General features: G+C 38.6%; 1 protein-coding gene across 1 annotated transcript in view; it reads left to right on the forward strand.

Moving 5' to 3' along the window:
* Dcaf13 (DDB1 and CUL4 associated factor 13) overlaps positions 1-20,908 on the forward strand; it is a 36,271-nt gene that overhangs the window by 3,308 nt on the left and 12,055 nt on the right. The window contains exons 2-8 of the mRNA XM_021216777.1: positions 2,324-2,523; positions 2,990-3,097; positions 5,856-5,945; positions 6,965-7,120; positions 10,516-10,593; positions 13,089-13,171; positions 16,148-16,312. Coding sequence (XP_021072436.1) covers positions 2,324-2,523; positions 2,990-3,097; positions 5,856-5,945; positions 6,965-7,120; positions 10,516-10,593; positions 13,089-13,171; positions 16,148-16,312 — 880 coding nt within the window. The remainder of the gene's footprint in view (positions 1-2,323; positions 2,524-2,989; positions 3,098-5,855; positions 5,946-6,964; positions 7,121-10,515; positions 10,594-13,088; positions 13,172-16,147; positions 16,313-20,908) is intronic.

Below are 20,908 nucleotides of genomic sequence, written 5' to 3' on the forward strand. Positions count from 1 at the left end.
CAATATGAACTAACCAGTACCCCCTGAGCTAGAGAAAAGTACCTCCTACCTCCCTAGGTTGCCTGTTTCGATTCTTTGTGCTGGTCCTCAGAGCTTCAGTCCCCTGTCTAGACTGGAATTTTCTGTGTGGACCAGACTGGCCTTAAGCTTCTAGAGATACACCAGCCTCTGCCTCAAGAGCACTGGGATTAAAGATTTGTAGCACCAGTGCAGCTTTTCCAAGTCCATTTTAATGATAAGTGAGGAAATTACTTTAAAAAATACTGTGCTGTTCAGAGATTCTTTTGAAAATCCATGCTTGGAAATGTGTTTTCTAGTTAAAAACTCTTTTACTGAACATATTGTTTATAATGATGTATTTTATCTACAAGAAAATATTTGGAAACAGCATGACCTACCTTCTTTTAATTATTAAAGTATCAGTTGCAGAAACAGCTGTTGACATCACAGTAGATCAAACATTTCTAAACACACTTTAAAAATAGCTTTTGCAAACCTGATGGAAATGACCAAAAAGTAAATAAATATTGCCAGCTCAAGAGCTGTCAGTATCAGTGTGAATAGCTTTCCTATCCTTGAATCTGCTTATTTTTGTGAGGTGTAGTCAGTTCTCACTTTGTTCAGCACTGTATGAACTAAACCAGTGAGAGGGTCACCATGACTGCAGTCACCTGGACACCACAGAAAAACATGCCAGCAAGAGCTCAGATGCTATAGGCCAGCCTCCCGTCAGCATAGCGCTGTGCGGGAATCAGTGAGTCTTTCTCCACTAAAACCAGAGCTCAGATGCTGTAGGCCAGCCTCCCGTCAACATAGTGCTGTGCAGGAATCAGTGAATCTTTCTCCACTAAAACCAGAGCTCAGTTGATGTAGGGCAGCCTCCCGTCAGCATAGTGCTATGCGGGAATCAGTGACTCTCCACTAAAACCAGATGTTAAAACACACATTTGGAGATGTTGAATTTTTCTCTTGGGGGGCTTAATTGGAAACAAAATTTTAATGAAAACCAAGCATCTTTAATATATGCTTGTACTAAATACATCAGCTTAAAAACCATATTACAGAGCTGGGCAGGGGTGGCGCACACCTTTAATTCCAGCACTTGGGAGGCAGAGGCAGGCGGATTTCTGAGTTCAAGGCCAGCCTGGTCTACAGAGTGAGTTCCAGGACAGCCAGGGCTACACAGAAACCCTGTCTGGAAGAACCAAACCAAAACAAAACAAACAAACAAAAAAAAACCATGTTATAATGAGACATACAATCTAAAGGTTTGAGGACTACTGCAGGGAGTCTTTAAAAGATTTTGCTTATAAGAATGGCATGTGCTTGATTAATCTGATAACAGTTTAAACTGCTGCCAAATCAAGTAGGGTGAAACAATAGTCCAGGCGTAAGGTACTAAGGGCTAACAATAAGTTAGCAGATACCCTGGAGGAAAGGGGAGAGTTACTATTGATTTCAGTGAGGATGAGGGCTTGGGCTTTGGGATTGTAGACTGGAGCATGGAATTCAGGAATGGCCAAGGTTTGAGCTTTATTGCATGTTAGATATGGAGTCAGAAAGCAAAGATAGTGACAAGGGAAAGTGTATGTACTGTGACACATCGAATTTGGTTAGACATGGGATTAGAGTAAGAACTTGTTTGGCAGACTAGTTAAAGAACATGACTCAGGCAGGTTACTTGTCCCCTCTGTACCTCAGTTTCACAACTATAGAGTGGAAGATAGGAATAAATGTAACCTGTGAGGTACTTTGGAGATAATGTGAGTTAAAGTATCTGGAATCATGTGTGGAAGTCAGTGAATTCTCTGTCAATGCTTTTCAAGTAAGGGAGCAAATGTAAAGTGTTGTTATGTAAAGTTATATAGTTAATATCACAATGTTGTGTGTCTGTCAGTACAGTGCTTAGCACCATAAGCATCTAGCACAAGCAGCATGGCGTTTAGTTAAACAGAAGTTCATCATAGTACTTGACTGTGCTCCAGATCCTGTGCTAGGCATAGGAGTGCAACTGAAAGCTGTGTTGAGCCCCGACCCGTGTGAAAGGTCACATTTGAATTTGGTAGGACATGTAGAAGGAAAACTATGTGTGTGCATGTATGTACAATCTACTTGTACAGGACTATATATGTCATGATTTTCCCATAATTCTGATAAGGTTCGTAAGTGACTAGTGTACTTTTGTATCTTTCATAGTGCTTGGCAAAAAATAATATTCCTAATTAAAGGCTTATTGAGTAACAGATTACGTGATTAGCTGGGGCTTTCCACAGGAAATAGTAAGTGTGAATTATTTTATTCAGAGAGATTGTTCTTATTTCAGTTCCAAGAAACTATGATCCTACTTTACATCCTTTTGAAGTCCCACGAGAATATGTAAGAGCTTTAAATGCTACCAAGTTGGAACGAGTGTTTGCAAAACCATTCCTTGCTTCCCTGGATGGTCACCGTGATGGAGTCAATTGCCTGGCAAAGCATCCACAGAGCCTGGCTACTGTTCTTTCTGGGGCATGTGATGGAGAGGCAAGTGCCACTTGAAACCTTGTTGTTTTAAATTTAAACTAGCACACACTATTACACATCTCTTTCCTTTTGACTACTCTCAGTTTGACTTCAGTTTAATTCTTAAACTGATTTAGTTTTCTATCTAATCTTAAAATGGTGTCAGTTCAGTGGTGTAAGGTTCAATTTGACAGTATATAAATTTATCATGTTTGTAATAAAGGTATTGAATTTTTCACAGTTGTTATTGATGATCAAACACTTAATTTCCTAATCTGGGAAAGACTTTGAAACACTGTAGAATCAGCAGAATATTTGACAGGTTAAATTTTCTGTTTTTGATACATCTGTCCATATGCAGTACATTATTATAATCCAAAGGATTTTGGTTTCAGTGCTTGTTATAGAGTAACTCATAGCCTTTTCAATGTGGAATTTCTAAAATATTTTACATTTAGAGTTCTCTGAATTTTCTGTTTTATCATAGGTTAAAATTTGGAATCTGACTAAACGAAAATGTATCCGAACGATACAAGCACATGAAGGTTTTGTACGAGGAATGTGCACTCGCTTTTGTGGCACTTCTTTTTTTACTGTAAGTGTACTATTAACTCATTAAGGCCCTTCTTCAACTTCACAGGAAAGACCTAATTGCATAAATTATTTTCAAGTTCATTTATTTGTTCTAAGGACCTTTGGAGCTCACTATAGACAGTTCATTCAACCTGGGAAAATCCTAGTTTTCTTTTAAGTAATCCAGCCTTACTCATACTTAATATTTTTTGCTTTTTTATAAGTAAGTACTTAACGCCATTGAACTAATATCCTAAGCATCGAGAGGTATGATTAATGGGAATTAACGCAATGATTGACTTTCTGTGGAAAATGTTTAGTGCTAAGATGAATAATTTGTACTTTGTCAGCAAGGACTTACTGGAAAGTATGTGCACAGGGAAGAATAAATACCTAGTGTATTTGCCATTTTAACCGATTTTGAGTGTACAATTTAGTGACATTTGGTATGCTTATATCATTGTGCTACCATCACCATCGTCCTTATGCACTTTCAGAGTGTACCTTGTGTATTCATTAGCAGTAGCTCCTGTACTCTCCTTGTAGCAAATACACTAGCAGCTCTTCTACTTTTGTTTCTCAGAATTTGGTTATCCTAGGTGCTCCACAAAAGTAGAATCATATGATTTTTGTATGTGTAGTTGCTTAGGCCTTACTCAATTAGCATGATGAAGTCAAGGTTATCTGTGAGGTAGTATATGTTAGAAAAGTTATTTTTAAAGTTGCATAATATTAACATTGATGTATTTATACCACATTTCTTTTTTTTTCTTTTTTCTTTTCTTTTTTTTTTTTTTTTTTGTGGTTTTTCGAGACAGGGTTTCTCTGTATAATTCTGGCTGTCCTGGAACTCACTTTGTAGACCAGNCTGGCCTCGAACTCAGAAATCCACCTGCCTCTGCCTCCTGAGTGCTGGGATTAAAGGCATGCACCACCATGCCCGGCTATACCACATTTCTTAACCCATTCATTTATCAATGAACTTTTAGTTTATTTCTACCCTTTAGCTATTAGTAATGCTGCTATGAACATTGATGTATCTATACTAGTTCAAGTTCACTGATGGTTTTATGACAGATGAACAACAGATTCCTTGCTGTCCCTGCTGTGATTTGAGATGATTGCTCTGAAAGCAATAAATGCTCAGCTTGTAGAAGATGCTCATTGTTTGCATAGACAATTATGCGGGGGGGGGGGAGGCTACCTGTTAAATAAAACCTATAAAAAAAGTGGTCGGGTTGGATAATGTTTTGGAGGCTTGATGAGCCTGTCAGATGACTGAGAGGTACCCTGGAAGACAGTCTTTCCTGCCATGGAAAGGAGAAGGCAGCAGTTACCAGCATGGTTAGAGGAGAGGAAGGGTCTGGTGTGAGGAACTGGACTCACTACAGCTTATTTGTGTGAAGCTGACTGTCCTTTATAGGTGAAGTTCTGGGACATAGAAGAAAACTCAGAACTTACCCTGGCATCATCGCTATGGAATTAATGATTGAGATTATAGTATGACATCAGTATGAGGAAAATATAAAAATAAATGATGTCACGAATGAGACACTGCAGAATGTCTCCCCTTAACAAGGAAAGCACAGTGGCCCCAGAGCAGTTAGAACTGCATGACACAGTGAATATGCCACATATGGTAAAAGGCATTGGGTGGCAAGCTAGAGCTGCTGGCAGCTAAGGCTTCTGTTCCTCCAGTTGGCATTCTCTGGATATTTGAATTGTTACAATAATATCTCAGCCAGAATATTTACAATATGTTTTTGCCCTTTTTATGGAGCTGGGGTCAAACAGACAGCATAGTAGACAAGACTCTATCATTAAACTTCATTCTCAACTCTACTGAAAAATTTTTGGGGTTATGTGGTTATATTTTAAAGCATTCAAAATGAATAAAGCCTTCTTAAGTATCCATCAACAAATGAATAGATACAGAAATTTTTGGTGTATTGATGTATTCAACCGTTAGCAAAAGGGGGAAACCCTGTCTTTTGCAGCAGTGTAGATGGATGTTATGCTGTATGATATAAGCCAGCAGCAAAAAGAACACTACAGCATCTCACTTTATATAGACTGTAGAAGGTCAAACTCTTTACTCCTATATTGGAAGCTACAGGGGAAGAGGCTAAGAAGATGTTCTGAGAATATACACTTTGAGATAGGCAGAAGAAGTAAATGTGTGTGATGCATTAATAGAAATGTACATTTTAAACTAAAGCCTGGAATATGGTGTGGTTTAAGCATCACTAATAAATCTGAAATCTAGAACAGGCCTTTGAGCCATCAGCATGATGCCAGAAGCGGAAGGCCATGAAACTGCTTCATACACAAAGAATTAAAACTATTATATGAAATTATCTTCAGTTAATGGACCTGAAAAGTTTGGCCTTAAGTCTCCTTCCCAAAGAGAATGCTGGTGTGTGCCACCAAACCAGGGTCAGACCGTTCCAAATGATTAATCTTATATTCCAATACTCATATTTTAATAATATGTTTTTTGTTCTGATTTGAAATACTATTCTTATGTGGCCTAACTTTGATCTGTTCTTATCCTTTTGCTTTATTCATACTGGGGAGTTTTGTTTGTTTGTTTTGCTGTGGGTTTTTTGTGCTTTATGTATTTATTACAAATTTTTGTTATGCTAAAGTAGAAAATGCATCAATATATGTGAAAATGAAAGAATGATATACGTTACTATTTTAAATTAGATACTTGGCAATTTGATATTTGTGTTTATAATTATTGGTCATTAGAATCATCATAAAATAACTGTGCCTAGGTTGGAGATGACAAAACTGTGAAGCAGTGGAAAATGGATGGACCAGGCTATGGAGAGGAGGAGGAGCCATTGTACACAGTGTTAGGAAAGGTACAAAACACATTGAATGATGCTTGGCTTATTAAAATTCTTTTTTTTTTTTTTTTTTAAATTCCAGCTGAGAGGGTTTATTTGAATAATTGGCCTGCTAAAACAAGGTTTAAAAGTAACATTTTATATAAATAAGGTTCTTTGAAGCTAAAGAATATGAACAACTCTTTGGTGTTCTTTGTAATAGAGTCTGATTTCTCTGTAGCTAATAAATAATGGCTGTATTAGGCCTTACAAGTCATATAGGGAATGCAATAAATAGTTCTTAAAGGAAGGCCACAGAAGAAACTGTAAGATAAACGTTTGGAAAATAATGGAAAATAATGGCTTAGTTTCTCTCTTATTTATATCATCATAGTTCTTATACTCAGAATTTCTCAAAGAAACATGGAGTGATGTGTGCTTTTTCTATAGTCTTACACTTCTAACAAATTGTTCTCCAAGTCAGATGGGGTTCATTTACCGCCTAGGAGTGATTTAGAATATTTGGCTTACATGTTTTACATAATGAATGCTCATATTCTTAAATCAAGCAGACAAAATTCTGAAATTAGGTTTAATGTTTAGATATGTGCATTTGAAAGCCACCATTTATTTCATTATTATACTAGTGTATATGTAGGTGATGTTTCAGAATACTCAATATTCTTAAAGGGAGAAGGAAGTAGGATATGTGTACAAGACGGAAGAATGTCCGGGTGGTAACAGATCAGGGATGTCACAGCAAACTTGGTTTCATTTTTGTAACATGCCTTAGCATTTTATGATACTCTTGCCCTTTAAGGAAGGGCTTCAAAGAATTTCTTTAGACTTACCCTCAGGGGAGACACCACCATCAGTTGCCAACACTCTTGACTTTCCAATGTAGGCAACTCAGTTGCACAATTTGTGGCAAAATGTGGTAGGAGAAGAGGAAAGAAGCTTATTTGTAGCAAGAATTTCTTTTTTAAAAAAATCGTTTTCAACATGCTGATTTAAAGTAGTAATGAACCTCTGTGCCACCCTCTTTGCTTTTACAGACAGTGTATACTGGCATTGATCATCACTGGAAAGACTCAGTCTTTGCCACTTGTGGACAGCAAGTAGACATTTGGGATGAACAAAGAACCAGCCCTGTGTGCTCAATGAACTGGGGATTCGACAGCATAAGTAGTGTTAAATTTAACCCTGTTGAGGTAATGTTTTTAATAATATGTTCTGCTTATTGTTTGACATGAAATTTTATCTCTGTTTAGGAAACATTGTCTACATTGACTTTCTAGCATTTAGTAAGGATTCCAGGCTATATCTGTGTTTTGTGAAATTTCAGCTGCTCTTCAGAGTAGACTCCAAATGAGTTCTTGTCTCTCTTTTGGTTTGTTTTTGAGACAGACCTTGGATTGCACAGACTGGTCTGGAGCGTGGGATCTCTTTGCCTAAGGCTCACATTCGCTTTTCTTTTCACATTCGCTTCCTATGCCCCTCTTCCATCAGTCTGTGCCCTGTGCTGTGAGGGAGATCCTCCTTTTTCTTAAGCCTCTTGGAGGTCATGAGAGTGAGCATTGGACATGCTGGTCCGTGTTTGGAAGTCATACGGGTACCCATGTTTGTAATAATATGCATGACCATTTGTGGGCTGCATGATAATTAGAGTTATTAGGTTTTCTTCTTTTGCTTTACAATCTGAGTTTCTTCCTAGTTTCTTCCTTGTCTAAGTGCAGACTTGGAAGTCTGCTATTGCATGCTATATTTGCATGTGAACTTAAGAAGAGGGGCTGAACAGGAGGCTAATGTGTCCTTGGGCTCCAGATCTTTCTCTGATCTTTTTCTGAATACTTAACAATAAATGACCCTCATTGTCCAGAAGACTCAGTCAAGATGCTTTTTCTTTTGCCTCAGTGTTAATAGGAAGTTACCATGTTAATTTCTGTAAGAGAAAATCCTGAAATGCAAATTTCATACTCAGAGACCCAACATAGTAAGAGAGGGAGGACGAGCTCAGCCAGGGTAGCAGAGTATACTGACTGTTCATGTGATGCGATTGGGGCATGATGTGCTTGGGGCAGTGTGAACTTGGGCTTGAAGCAGGCCCCGCCCTAGCATGTGCCTGTGTTCAGGTTTCTACATGAGGTTTTATGCAGGTCTAGAGTAGGGACTGCCAGTATATTCCCCTGCATGTTATAAAGCCTTTCTAGAACTCAAGCAAACCTTCTTCCTGTACTGTCTGCAGCTGCTTTTATACCACAGTGGAAAAATTGAATAATTGCTCTGGGAATCACATGGCCCATTAAACCTAAAATACTTTCTGGCTTGTTATGGAAAAAGTTTGTTGATCCCTAGTCTAGGAATTCTGACTGAGCTATGTGTCCCTGGATGCAGCCTCCTGCTTATTTCCCTGTGGTCACTTTGTCTGTGGAAGTGAGGTCTGGCCTTGAGAGGTAAGCCAGCTTTATAGAGCATGGCCAGCCACAGACAGGAGATAAGAACAGGCTATAGATACAAATAATGTTAAAGCCTGCCTTACCACACACCTCATCCAAGTCATAATTCTCTGTATTTATTTATTTTAAAATAAGAGTGATTATATCTCTGATTGTACTTTATAGGTTTATTGTGAGCATAAATCATGATGATATATATGAACATTTTAAACAAGGGTTACTTAAGTACAAGATGGCAATTTGTCATTACCAAAACACCAGTAAACCAGACAGGTAGTGATTTCTACTTTTCGAAGGGACAGATAAATACTTTCCTATTTTGATGTACATGTTAGAAGAGCTGATGACTAATTTTAACATCATAATTACTGGTTATGGCCTTTCGACCATATTTTTCAGACTTGCCATTTAATAGCTTTATTTGTCTACTGGCTTTTTTTTTTAAATCTTATGAATTGACTTAGTGATAAAAGCACATGTCTCTTACCCTGCATTAAAGCTAATGGAAAGGGCAGGGCAGATTGCTGTGAACAAATAGAGTATAGTTATTTCCTCTATCCATCAATAATTAATTTTCTGTTAAAATATTAAGGCCTAAAATTCTGGTAAAGCCAGAAGTTAGTACTGAGGATTGCCATATTTTGTAGTGTAAAAGTTTACATTCAGTCTATGTGGAACTTTTTTGCTATGTTCAGATCGAAGTTTTTGTTTTAGAAATTGACCCTGGTCTTGTCAAAGGTAACATTATGAAAAGCCAGTAAGGGTTAAGAGATTAAGGGCCAACTAAAGGTGGTCTTCAAAGCTTTTTTTTTTCTTTTTTGAGACAGGATTTTGATAAGAAGGGAGCCCAGTTTATAAACATTAGTTCATTAGTTTATGATATTTTATTTAAACTGTGGCACACAGGAGTTAGCTGGCCCTACAGCTATTTAGTAAATAACTCTTGCTGCTTTGATTGCAGTAGGAAGTTACATTACGCAGAAGCCAAGGATTATGGTACCTGGATCCGTGAATAAGGAAAAATAGTATTACAGAGTGGGATCCCGAGTTGGAGAAACAGTTAGTGGGTAAAAGTGCCTGCTGTACAAGCATATGGACTGATTTTGGATCCCGGCACCTATGTAAACGCTGAGCATGGCGGTATGCCTGTAACCTACATTAGGGGTGACGACAGGGATCCCAGGGACTCACCAGTCAGCCTTCTAGCCAAAATGGTGAGCTGCAGAGTCAGTGAGAGGCTATCTCAGAAAATAAGGGGGTAGGTAGGGGGACTGAAGAGATGACTCAGTGGTTAGGAGTACTGGGTGTTCTTGTAGAAGACTTGGATTTGGTGCCCAGCCCCCACATGCTGACTCACAGCCGTCTGTAATTTCTGTTCCAAGGGATCCAGCACCCTTTTCTGAGTCCAGCAGCACACAGGCATACGTGTAGTACACAATCATACATGCTGACAAAACAGTTGTTCACATAAACTAAATGAATCCTAAAAGGGTTTTATAATTATAAAATGAGGGGCTTAGGGGATGGATAGATAACCCAGTAGGTAAGCACTCTTGCCTACATGCCATCAGCCTGAAGCCTGAGTTGATTCCTGGAACCCATATGGTAGACACGCCTGTAAGGAAGTTTAGTGTTTAGGAAATATTGTCATATAGAGCATTTAAACAACTACCTGATTTCATCCAGTTGTAATAAAAGCTATATTCTCACATTACAGTCGTATTGTTTTACTTTCAAAAAATTACCAGCCTTAAATGTCAAAAGCCAAAAAATTGTTTACACTTTTGATTCACTAGTGCTACTCCTGAAATTTTATGTTAAGGAAACAATTCAAAAGAAGAGTTTAAATGAAGAGTTAAATTTTTACTGAAGTATTATTTATAATAGTCAAAAGCAGTTACTCAGTCTTAAATTGAAGAACAGGTAAGTAAATTGTGTTCTGTTATAAATAGAACACACTGTTATTACTGGAGATTGAACCATGAATATACTTAGCTGAGATTATGGGTGATGTAATATGTCCTCCTAAAGTGTACCAGCTTGAGGGTTTAACATAGATATTAAAGATAATTAAATAATTTGTGCTTCGAATGGATATCATTTGCTTCCAACCTTGGCTTTTAATTGGTAATTGTTTCAATTATTTTTAGACATTTCTCTTGGGAAGTTGTGCTTCTGATAGGAATATAGTACTGTATGATATGCGGCAAGCTACTCCTTTGAAAAAGGTGGGTTTCAGTCTTTTCTTTGTTTTATACAATAAAGGCATTCTGTATATCAAGTGACTGAAAAAAATTGAATCAATATTTCATAGTTCTGTTTTTCTTCATAGATCTGTTCTCTAACCCTAGAATGATGGTAATAACATTCAACTCTCCATTGATTTTAGACTCTGTTTCTTTGTGACTTCCATAATGCTGGTACATTTTAGGCATCTAATTAATACACTAAATTGAAACTTTTAGAGTAAAAGTTATTTGGGGGAGGGGGCTTGATTATCACATGGTATATCCGTTTTATGCAAAACAGTTTTAGAACTCATTCACATAATGATCTAATTTAATTATATGCTGATACTAGTTTGAGTCTTAGCTTAGACAAGCACTATCTTGTTGATGAGAGGCTTTTCATTTCATTCTCTGTGGTCATTTCAAGACTTAGATATCAAAGCTAATACTTCCTTATGCTGACTTTCAAGAGAGAGAACTGTTGTTTGCATATAGAATGGTCTACCATTTTAAGCAGAGTATAAAGTTGATATCAAACATTTGTAGTATTGCTAGAGCAAAAGAAGGGTTAGATATCATTTATGCACCATGAATCCATTGTCACAGTTTACATATAAAAGAAATGTTTTTAAGCTAGATGTAGTGGTTCAGGTCTATAGTCCTAACATTTGCTAGGTGAAGGCAGGATAATCAGGAATTCAAGGTCATTCTTGAAACACACTGAGTTCCAGGCCAGCCTGGGCTTCATAAGACTCTGTCAAAAGAATAAGAAAAAACAAAACATTTTGTAATGTGTTGATAAATTCAGAAATATTAAAAGTAGGAAGAATGAAATTAGTGTGTTCACTATTAATTAAAAGTAAAAGTTTGGGTTAGAGTGATGGCTCAGTGGTTAAGAGCACTGATTACTTTTTCAGAGGTCGAGTTCAATTCCCAGCAACCACAGTAATGGGATCTGATGTCCTCTTCTGGTGTGTCTGAAGACAGCTGCAGTATACTCATATAAATAAAATAAATTAATTTTTAAAATGTATAAATTTAGTTACTTATTTGTGTGGTATATGAACTTCACTGTCCATTTCTTTTTGTAAAATGGTAGTATTAACCAGTACCTTGCAGTACATTTATAGAAGTGAGGTAGGATGCATTTTAGCATTTAGCAGAATGCTGACAAGTTCTAGTTTACTATATAAGAGTCTTTGGTAAATACACACATCTACGTGCACTGTGGTTTTAGGGAATTACATTTGCTGTAAAGTAGAGAAGGTGACCTAGCCTGGCATTCAGTGCACTCATAATCTCAGCCCAATTTGCATTGCATTCATTTGTTTGTTTTAAACAGTGAGACAGTGCTTAATTGGGGTTTGTCACATGTACATAGTAATAGCCACTGCTACCTTTTCTTGGGTTTTGATGTTGTTATTTATTTTCAAGACAGGATCTCATTATGCAGTTCTGACTGTCCTGGAACTCACTGTGTAGACCAGGCTGGCCTCACACTCAGAGATCTGCCTACCTCTGCTCCCAGTGCTGGGATTAAAGTCCTGTGCCACCACATCCAGCTTTATTATTATTATTATCATCACTATCATTATAATCTGGTAGGCATTACATTTGTAGTAATTCTCCTCCTTACCAAGAAAGTTTTGAAATCATGAAAGGAGTAGTCAGTGGGCAAGTGCCTGAGAGAGAGAGTGAGCTTTGCACAGTAAATGATGTGGGTTTTTCTTTCCTTCTCCCCAGTACTAGTACTGTTGCAAGTTACCAGTCATCACAGGTCTTTTCAGATCCTACCTTGTGAAACCTTTCTTCTGAACTTTAACTCTAAGCTCACCATTGATTTTTTTTTTTTTTTAAGATTTATTTATTTATTTATTTTTATGTATATGAGTACACTGTAGCTGTACAGCTGGTTGTGAGCCTTTATGTGGTTGTTGGGAATTGTATTTTGGACCTCTGCTCGCTTCAGTTAGCCCCACTCACTCTGTCCCTACTTGCCCAAAGATTTATTTTTTATTATACATAAGTACACTGTTGCTGTCTTCAGACATATAAGAAGAGGGCGTCAGATCTTGTTATGGATGGTTGTGAGCCACCATGTGGTTGCTGGGATTTGAACTCAGGACCTTCGGAAGAGCAGTCAGTGCTCTTACCTGCTGAGCCATCTCGCCAGCCCCTCACCATTGATTTTGTACCTATTTATGTTGTCATTTGTTGCTTTATTATTTATAGCTTTAGTTTTATTTTAATATATGCTTCAGTTTCTAACTAAACTGTTAGCCAGTTGAGGTTTAGGGGCTAGGTGTTAAATATTGTTTTGTTTATACTACAGTGTCTGTTCTCAGAAAACAGTCACTGACTTCTTTATCCACTGTTCTGCATTGTGTACTGTGCATATGAAAGTATTAGCTAAAATCAGAAAAATAGTAGAAAATTTATTCATTTTGTATATATTAGTTTTGTAGTAATGGGATAATGTTACCTTCCTTTCTTAGGTTATCCTGGAAATGAGAACAAATACAATCTGTTGGAACCCTATGGAAGCTTTTAATTTTACTGCAGCAAATGAAGACTATAAGTAAGGTCTCCTTTTAGAAACTTATTCCTAACAAAAATGGCTCCTTCACATTGCCTTGTTAATATAATGTATTTCACTTGGTAAATAAGCTTTCATATGCAGTCATTTATTTTGCTAAAAATAATTTCCCAAATTGGAGAAGAGATTTTTAGAAAGTATTTTCTCAGATTTTAGCATAACTTAGACAGAGAATAGTAAGCTGACATCTGTGAGGACCCTTTGCATAGTTTCTGACATGGCGTGCTCACTTAGCTGCTGGTTATGGCTCCTTCTATCCTGTAATGCTTAGGTTGCATGGTTAGAGTAGATAAGTCATGGCTCACTTGACCAAACAGAGGAAACTGAATGCTCTCGTATGTGGGCCATTTAAATAGTGACAAGACCAGCAGGTATGGAGGTGCATATCTGTTTTCCTTGTGCTCTTGAGGTTGAGGCAGGAGGATTGAGTTTGAGGCTACCCAGGATTATGTGATATGTTCACAGCCAGCTGGGGTTCTACAGAAAGACTGTTTGAGAACAAACAAACAAGTATGAGCAAGTAGTGCTTGGCCCATTCATGTTTTCTTAGAGACAATATCTTCTTCACAAGTATTTGTGACTCCTCAAGTGATGATCATGTAGTCAAACTGTTTGCTGTCAGTGAAACAGAAAGTGGTCGTTCAGATTTTAGCTTGATATTTGCAGATACTTTCTGTGCCTGTAAAGTAGGCTTAGCAGACTTGTTTTGAACTCTGAGGTTTATGATTCCTTAAGTAGTGCTTTACTCTTGTTGACATTGAACATTGCTGTCTCATTTTATCTTTTTACTATTGTAATCAGATAAAATTTAACAACCAGAGAGGTTAATCTAGTGAAAATTATGTATCAGTCTTTTATGTTTTTAATGTGTTTTATTGTTTTAAGTACATTCTTAATATACCTTTTGAGAAGGTACAAGCTTGTTAGTACGTTTGACCTTTAGCTTTTCTCTATTTAAAATTTGACCACCAGGGCCTGAAGAGATGGCTCAGCAGTTTAGAGGATTTGATCCTCTTACAGAGGAGTTCTGGTCTCAGCCTCACAATCAACCACCTGTAACTTCTGTTTCAGGGATGTGATGAGGCCCTCTTCTGGCTTCTGACGGTGCTTGCACATGTGTAGTGCATATAGAGATAAGGAAGCACACACATACTCATAAGTAAAGAATACGTGTCCAGTGTGTAGGTACGAAAGTGTAACTGGTAGTGACAGCTCACACGCGGACTACAGGGTGCTTTCGTCCAGGAACTGAAGCTCTCTCTCAGGATTTCCCAGACTGAGATGAAGCAGAGGTGATTCCTTAGTTAGCAATGCCCAACCGCATTGAAGCCTTTGCTTACCGTAATGGATGCTTTGAAATAAAACGGTCTTGTTACCATTAAAGGCAATAGAAGACAAGACCTCGCCACTAAGATTTCTAAAGTACACTGTGAGCTAGTTGTTTCCTGAGATAATCTCTTTTCAGAGCCGCTTTGGAATTTTTCTTTTCTTCCCCTTGGAAAGATTTATATACAGTCCCTAAAACATACCTCTTAAAAGAAATAGTTGCTAGTTTTCCCTATTGTCCTTATTTTTTAAATATTCTTGTTGGCTGTGATGGCATATGTCTGTAATCACACACTGTGAAAGCTGGGGCAAGAGGGAAGAGGAAAAAACTGGGTACAGGGCTGAAGGGCCACATGAAGGCTTCTCCAGACGACATGGAGCCCTCTGTGCTGTCTGTTTTGTATCTTCATTTTTCTTTTAATATTATAATTTTGAATTAAAACTAAAATTCAGATCTGCATCAGCTGATTATTCTGATAGAAAGTAGGCAAATCATTTAAATGAGCTCAGTGCTATGGATTTATTATCTGTAAGAAAGGTTTAGAATACAGAATTGCCTGAAAAATTCCCATAACTCAGAACGTTAGGCATTTCTGTCCGCATGAATTTATTTGTTTGGAATTTGAACAGATTTGTATTATTTTTTTTCCTCCACAGAATGACAAAACAGTTTAGGAAAAAAACAATTTGCTAAAAGAAAAGAAGAGTATTGTAATCTTAAGGGGAGTTTCTGCCTCACTCTGTCCTGTTTAGCTCCCAAATAAAAGTCAAAGAAACCTGGTATTTTATTTACAAGCTGCTGATGCTGTGCTGAGCGGCTTCTGAGCTATTCTAACCTACATCCCAGCCAGAAGTTCTGTGTTACTTGAATTTTGAGTCTCGTTTGGTTACTGTTCCATGTGTGTCCTCAGGGCCACATGATCATGGTTCATCTTACCTCATGGCAACCACCTTCTCTACCTCTCCTCTCTTCTTCTCCTTATGGTCCCTACCTGAGACCCCCTACTCCACCTCAAGTCCCTCCTTCCTCTACTGCCCAGTCACAGGCTCCAGCCTTTCATGATCCCATCAGAGATTACTGGGAGCATTCTTTATAGCACATTGGTCAATACAATGTCCATGTCCAAACTGCAACCTGGTCTTGGGGTATAGAACTCAGCATCTGAATACACAGCGCTCAAGACCAACCACAACAAGAGAATTGTTTTTCCCTAGTTTGGAAATTTCCAACATAATCAGGATTGCCTGAGGGTTCTCCTCTAGAATGCAGGCAGCCAACTTCTGTCCTCGCAGAGCAAACCACCTCTCTGGCCTCTTCCACATTTGTTTGTTTAGTGGAGGGGTGTTTGTATGTGTGCATGCATGCTTGCATGTGTGTGCACATGCACAACCATAATGCTTGTGTGTTGTTGGTTCTCTCTTACTATGTGGGTTCTGAGGGTTGTATTCAGGTCCAAATCTTACAAAGTAATAAGAATTCTCTGTACCTTACCTACCTTACCTGTATTCAGAATCAGAGTGCTTATTAAGAGGTTCATTTTTTAGTTAATGTTCTTATTTTTACTAATAATCTTTTAGTACTACATATGGCTTTCTAGAAATTGAAGTCTAATATTTAACAATGTTTCACAGCTTGTATACTTTTGATATGCGTGCACTGGACACTCCTGTTATGGTACACATGGATCACGTGTCTGCAGTACTTGATGTGGACTACTCTCCGACTGGGAAGGAATTTGTGTCTGCCAGCTTTGATAAGTCTATTAGAATCTTTCCTGTGGACAAGAGCCGAAGCAGGTATGTGCCCACCAGCCAGCCACGTGCCCGCCGGCCAGCCACTTAATTTTGGGTGATACTTAGTCTTGATGATCATGTGTCTTTTCTTAGAAGGTGGTTGGTTCTGTGTAAATGGTAGGGCTTATACCCATGTATTGTGACATGGAGTGTAGACTTCTGCTGTATCAAGTTAGGGCAAATCAGGTGGTTTGTTTTATTGTCTAGGAGATTATTTCTATATAATGAATAAAATTAATAAAAATTTAGTTTGATGGTAAAGAGCTTAGATAATTTTTTTCTGAAAGTAGTTTTTAAAGCAATAAATAATATTCCCAAATATTGTTTTTTATACATTCGAATCTAACTCATTTAATCAGCAAACGATTAGAAGAAAAAAGCAGCTTAAATTGGTAAACTCATTTTTTCCTCCTTTCTAGTTTAGTCAGTAATAGGTACTGATTCATATGATATAGTTATTGACAATCATGCTGATTAAGCAAATTATAAGTTTTGAGTCATTTTATTAATGGCCAGACCAACAGTAGACTTGTGCCTCTGAAAAGTCTCCTGGTGACCAAGCTTGGGTACAGCAAGACAAAATTCCAATTATATCAGCACTTGTGTGGGGGCTAAACTACTTAGTAACATCTACTCTCTTGCAAAGCTCAGAGTATGTTCTGAAAACTGCATGACAATTATTTTTTTATTTGTTTGAGTTTTTTGTTTAAGCTTTCACATAACCTGGACCATGGTTAGGGTCATGGGCAGTCCCCAAAGCATTGAAAAGCAGATGTGGCTGTGCTGTTGAGGGAGATGGAAGGCTGAGAAGTAGTCTCGACAGACATAAATAAAGTGGGGACAAGATGCCATTGTTGTAGTGACTCCACTGTGTACTCTGAATGGAGAGCTGGGAGATTTAGTGCTGAGCCATCCCATTTGCATATCTCAGTCTGTGAGCGTATTTGCTATCGTTCCTGTCTAAGATTTACATTGTTTTCTACAGTTTAACTCTACTGCTTATTATAACTCAGTATAGCATGTATGCATCCATGTGTTATACCATAACAGATTTTGTATTGAGGTAATTTATAGAAAACGATGGCATTCTAAGAGACTTCAGGGAAATTTTGTACTTTATGTTTTGCTTTCCTGACTGACTTTGTGATTGGATGTGAGCCCTCATGAGAATGCTCTACCAATGAGTTCTTCCCTTAGACCATTTACTCCTCCTTAAAGTCTGATTCGTGTGCTGAGGCTTACAAAGCACTGCATACACTTTCTCCCTGTTCTTTAGTGATGCTTAGACATGTTCCTAAACGTATGTGTACACCAAAGGAATCGGGAACAACTGTTCCCATCAAAATTCTGATTGCTAAGCTTAGTAGCGTTCACTCTTGGTACTCAGGGGATAGAAGCAGGAAGAGTGTAGGCTGTTTTGGCTTGCTCTTTTGCTGTGATGAAATACCATGACCAAAAGCAAGTTGGGGAGGAAAGGGTTTATTTGGTTTGATATCCTAGTTGGTCTATTATGAAGAGGAGTCAGGACAGGAACTCAAGGCAGGAACCTGGAGGTAGGAACAAAAGCAGAGGCCGTGGAGGAATGCTGCGTACTGGCTTACTTCCCAGTGGCTTGCTCAACCAAGTTTTTTATTTAATCACTCAGGACTACCTGTCCTGATGGCACCACCCACAATGGGATGGGCCCTCAGGCATCAGTCATTACTCAAGAAAATGTCCACACAGACCTGCCTGTAGCTTAGTCCGATGGAGGCATTTTCTCAGTTGAGGGTCCCTCTTCCCAGATGACTCTAGCTTGTGTCTAGTTGACATAAACTAACCAGCACATAGGCTAACCTGGGCAACCCTCTAACACTACAGTAAAACAAACAAAAACTTGTAAAAGATTGATAATATCACTCAAAGATATACGACTACTTATAATGCATATCAAAATATAAAAAAAAAACCAATACAACTGAATATATATACTTATATACGTACAAGTGTGCGCGTGCGCACGTGTGTGTACCCTTTCTTGGTTAAGTGGCCTAGGCTTACTTGACAAAATTGTAATTAGGTGAAAGAAACTGGAGCATCACTGTAGGTGGTGGGAAAGAGAAGGAGAAAGTGCATATGGAAAGGAAGAGGACAGAGCCTCTGTGGGGAGGTACAGGTGGTAAGGGTGCTGGTGTCGGCACTGGAAATGCAGGTGTTGCGCCTACTAACTTGCCAGAGATTGGAATAATTTTTCTAGAATCGTTCACCTCCCGATCCCTTTGGTGGTGCAGTTACTACAGGATGAAGATATCAGACCATTATAGTGCAACAGTGAGAACCGGATCCTTGGTCCTAATGATAAACCAGCCTCACTCCTGTATCCAAGGTTTTGGACCATCTGGGAAAATGGGTTTTTGTCTTTTTGCTCCTTTCCTGACTCACTCTCCTTTTGGTGAGACTGGGTCAGGACTAGGAGAACAAGCAGGGTATAGAATTTAAGGAGTTTGGCAAGTGTCGACCCAGCCTCTGCCCTCCTAGAGAATGGACACCTCCCTGAAGGCCCTCTGTGCTGTCACTTGTCTCTGTCGCCCAGGCTGAGAGCCGATGACTCCCTTTTCAGTCCTAGGCAGTCTGCTTAGCCAGTGTTCCATGTTCTAACTTGGATAGTTGTATCTGTCTCCATTCTCATTTGACTCTGTGTCTTTCTTCATTACCAGCAGACGGTTGTCATCACTGTCCTCACAGATGTGATGAGTCAGATGTACACTAATGAGAATGTTCTGATGGTTTCAGTTATCGCTGCTCATTTCTCCTGTGAAACTTCCAATGTTGGTTCTTAGGTGGCTCTTACATGGCCCCACAATTCTTTGCACAGTTTATAGTTTCCTACAAGAGTCTCCACTTGTAGAAGTGTGAAGAATCAAGAGACCCCATCATTTATTTGGCACCCAGTCTTCTAAAGGTGGCAGGGTCATACTAATACAGTGTGTAACAGATTGGACAGGAGTCAGAGAAGCAGAATGGCTTGAGGTACATAAGGGACAGCTCAGGAGCCCAACAGCTGCGCTCGGGATGAATTCTCCTAAGGTTCTAAATGCAGGTCTAGCTAGAAAGCTCAGCTGCTTCCACAGTTGTAGAAAGGAATTCTTTTTTTTTTTTTTTTTTTTTTTTGGTTTTTCTAGACAGGGTTTCTCTGTATAGCTCTGGCTGTCCTGGAACTCACTTGGTAGACCAGGCTGGCCNCACTTGGTAGACCAGGCTGGCCTCGAACTCAGAAATCCGCCTGCCTCTGCCTCCCGAGTGCTGGGATTAAAGGCCTGCGCCACCAGGCCCGGCGAAAGGAATTCTTATATACCATTGCTGAAGGGTTTTGTCCTGTCGTCATGTGGACAGTCTTAGACATGTTACTTACTGTTAGATACATGCCATTCCTCTCTTTCCTCTGCTTGAGAGCTAGCTCCAGTTCATTTCCCAGGGTCTGCTCTTCCTTTCTCTCATGGCAGAGCTTGTGTAATTAGGCAATGCCTGGAAAGACCGTTTTTAAGTGTTTAGTCTTGAAAGTCTTTTAAGTGGTTGAAGTCTTTTGTTTTTGTTTGAAGAATATCTTGTATTGTAGACTGGCCTTAATCTTGCTGTATAACCAGGATGACATTGAACTCCTGATCCTGCCTCGTCTTCCCAAGGGCTGGGATTTCAGGCAGGTACCACCATGCCTGGTTTTACACAGTGCTGCAGAGGGTTCTTACTAGGTCTCCATGCCTGCCAGAAAACTATCACTCCAGCCCACGGAGTAAATTTGGGAGTGGGCTATATAGATTGTGCTGGCCCTTGAAGAGTAAATTTGTTGGAAAAACTTGTCTACTTATTGTACATATGCATGTTTGTGCACCTGCTGTGCTGTTCATGTGGAGGGCAGAACCACTGTGGGACTCAGTGCAGGCCTTTCCACAATGCAGGTTCCAGGGATTAAACTCAATTCATCAGACTGACAGCAAACTCTTTTACCCACATGATTTTTAACTTCAATAAAATCAGTATTTGGAAGTATGTTTCTAGTGAGATTTCATTCAGTATTTACTAAGCAAACAAATAAAATCAGTAGCGTTTACATGAGAATATAAATTTATTTTGATTGTTTTTGAAATTGTCTCCTGATACAAATTTTTAGTGAACTTAATATATCTAGCATATTGCAAAAGAGAGGTAAAGAACTATATATTTCACCACTAAAAAGGATTTTGAGTTGCTTAAATGCCTAGCCATAGAGTGAACTGATTTCCTTGAGCAAGTACTGAGGCTTCATTGAATTTCCAGGCACACCTTGTGAAGTTCTATGTGTGTGTGTGGCAAATGTCTTTTAAGAAGTAGAGATAGTAAGAGCTCAGCATACAAAAAGCAGGACATTGCAGGGATGAAAAAGTCTCTCATCCAAGCTTCATTTTAAAAACCAATGTCTCCTCTTTAAAAATAACATTCTTGAGGTTTTAATGTTTCATATGTATCTTGGAAGCCATGAGTAAGGACAGTTCGTGAGGGCACTTTGGATTGGTCTGAAAACATAGGTTATCTCTGATGCGGCTGTCCTGTGGGTCTTTTTTTTTTTTTTTTTTTTTTTTTTTT

Source organism: Mus pahari, chromosome 17 (genome assembly GCF_900095145.1).
Source record: "Mus pahari chromosome 17, PAHARI_EIJ_v1.1, whole genome shotgun sequence".
NCBI lineage: Eukaryota > Metazoa > Chordata > Mammalia > Rodentia > Muridae > Mus > Mus pahari.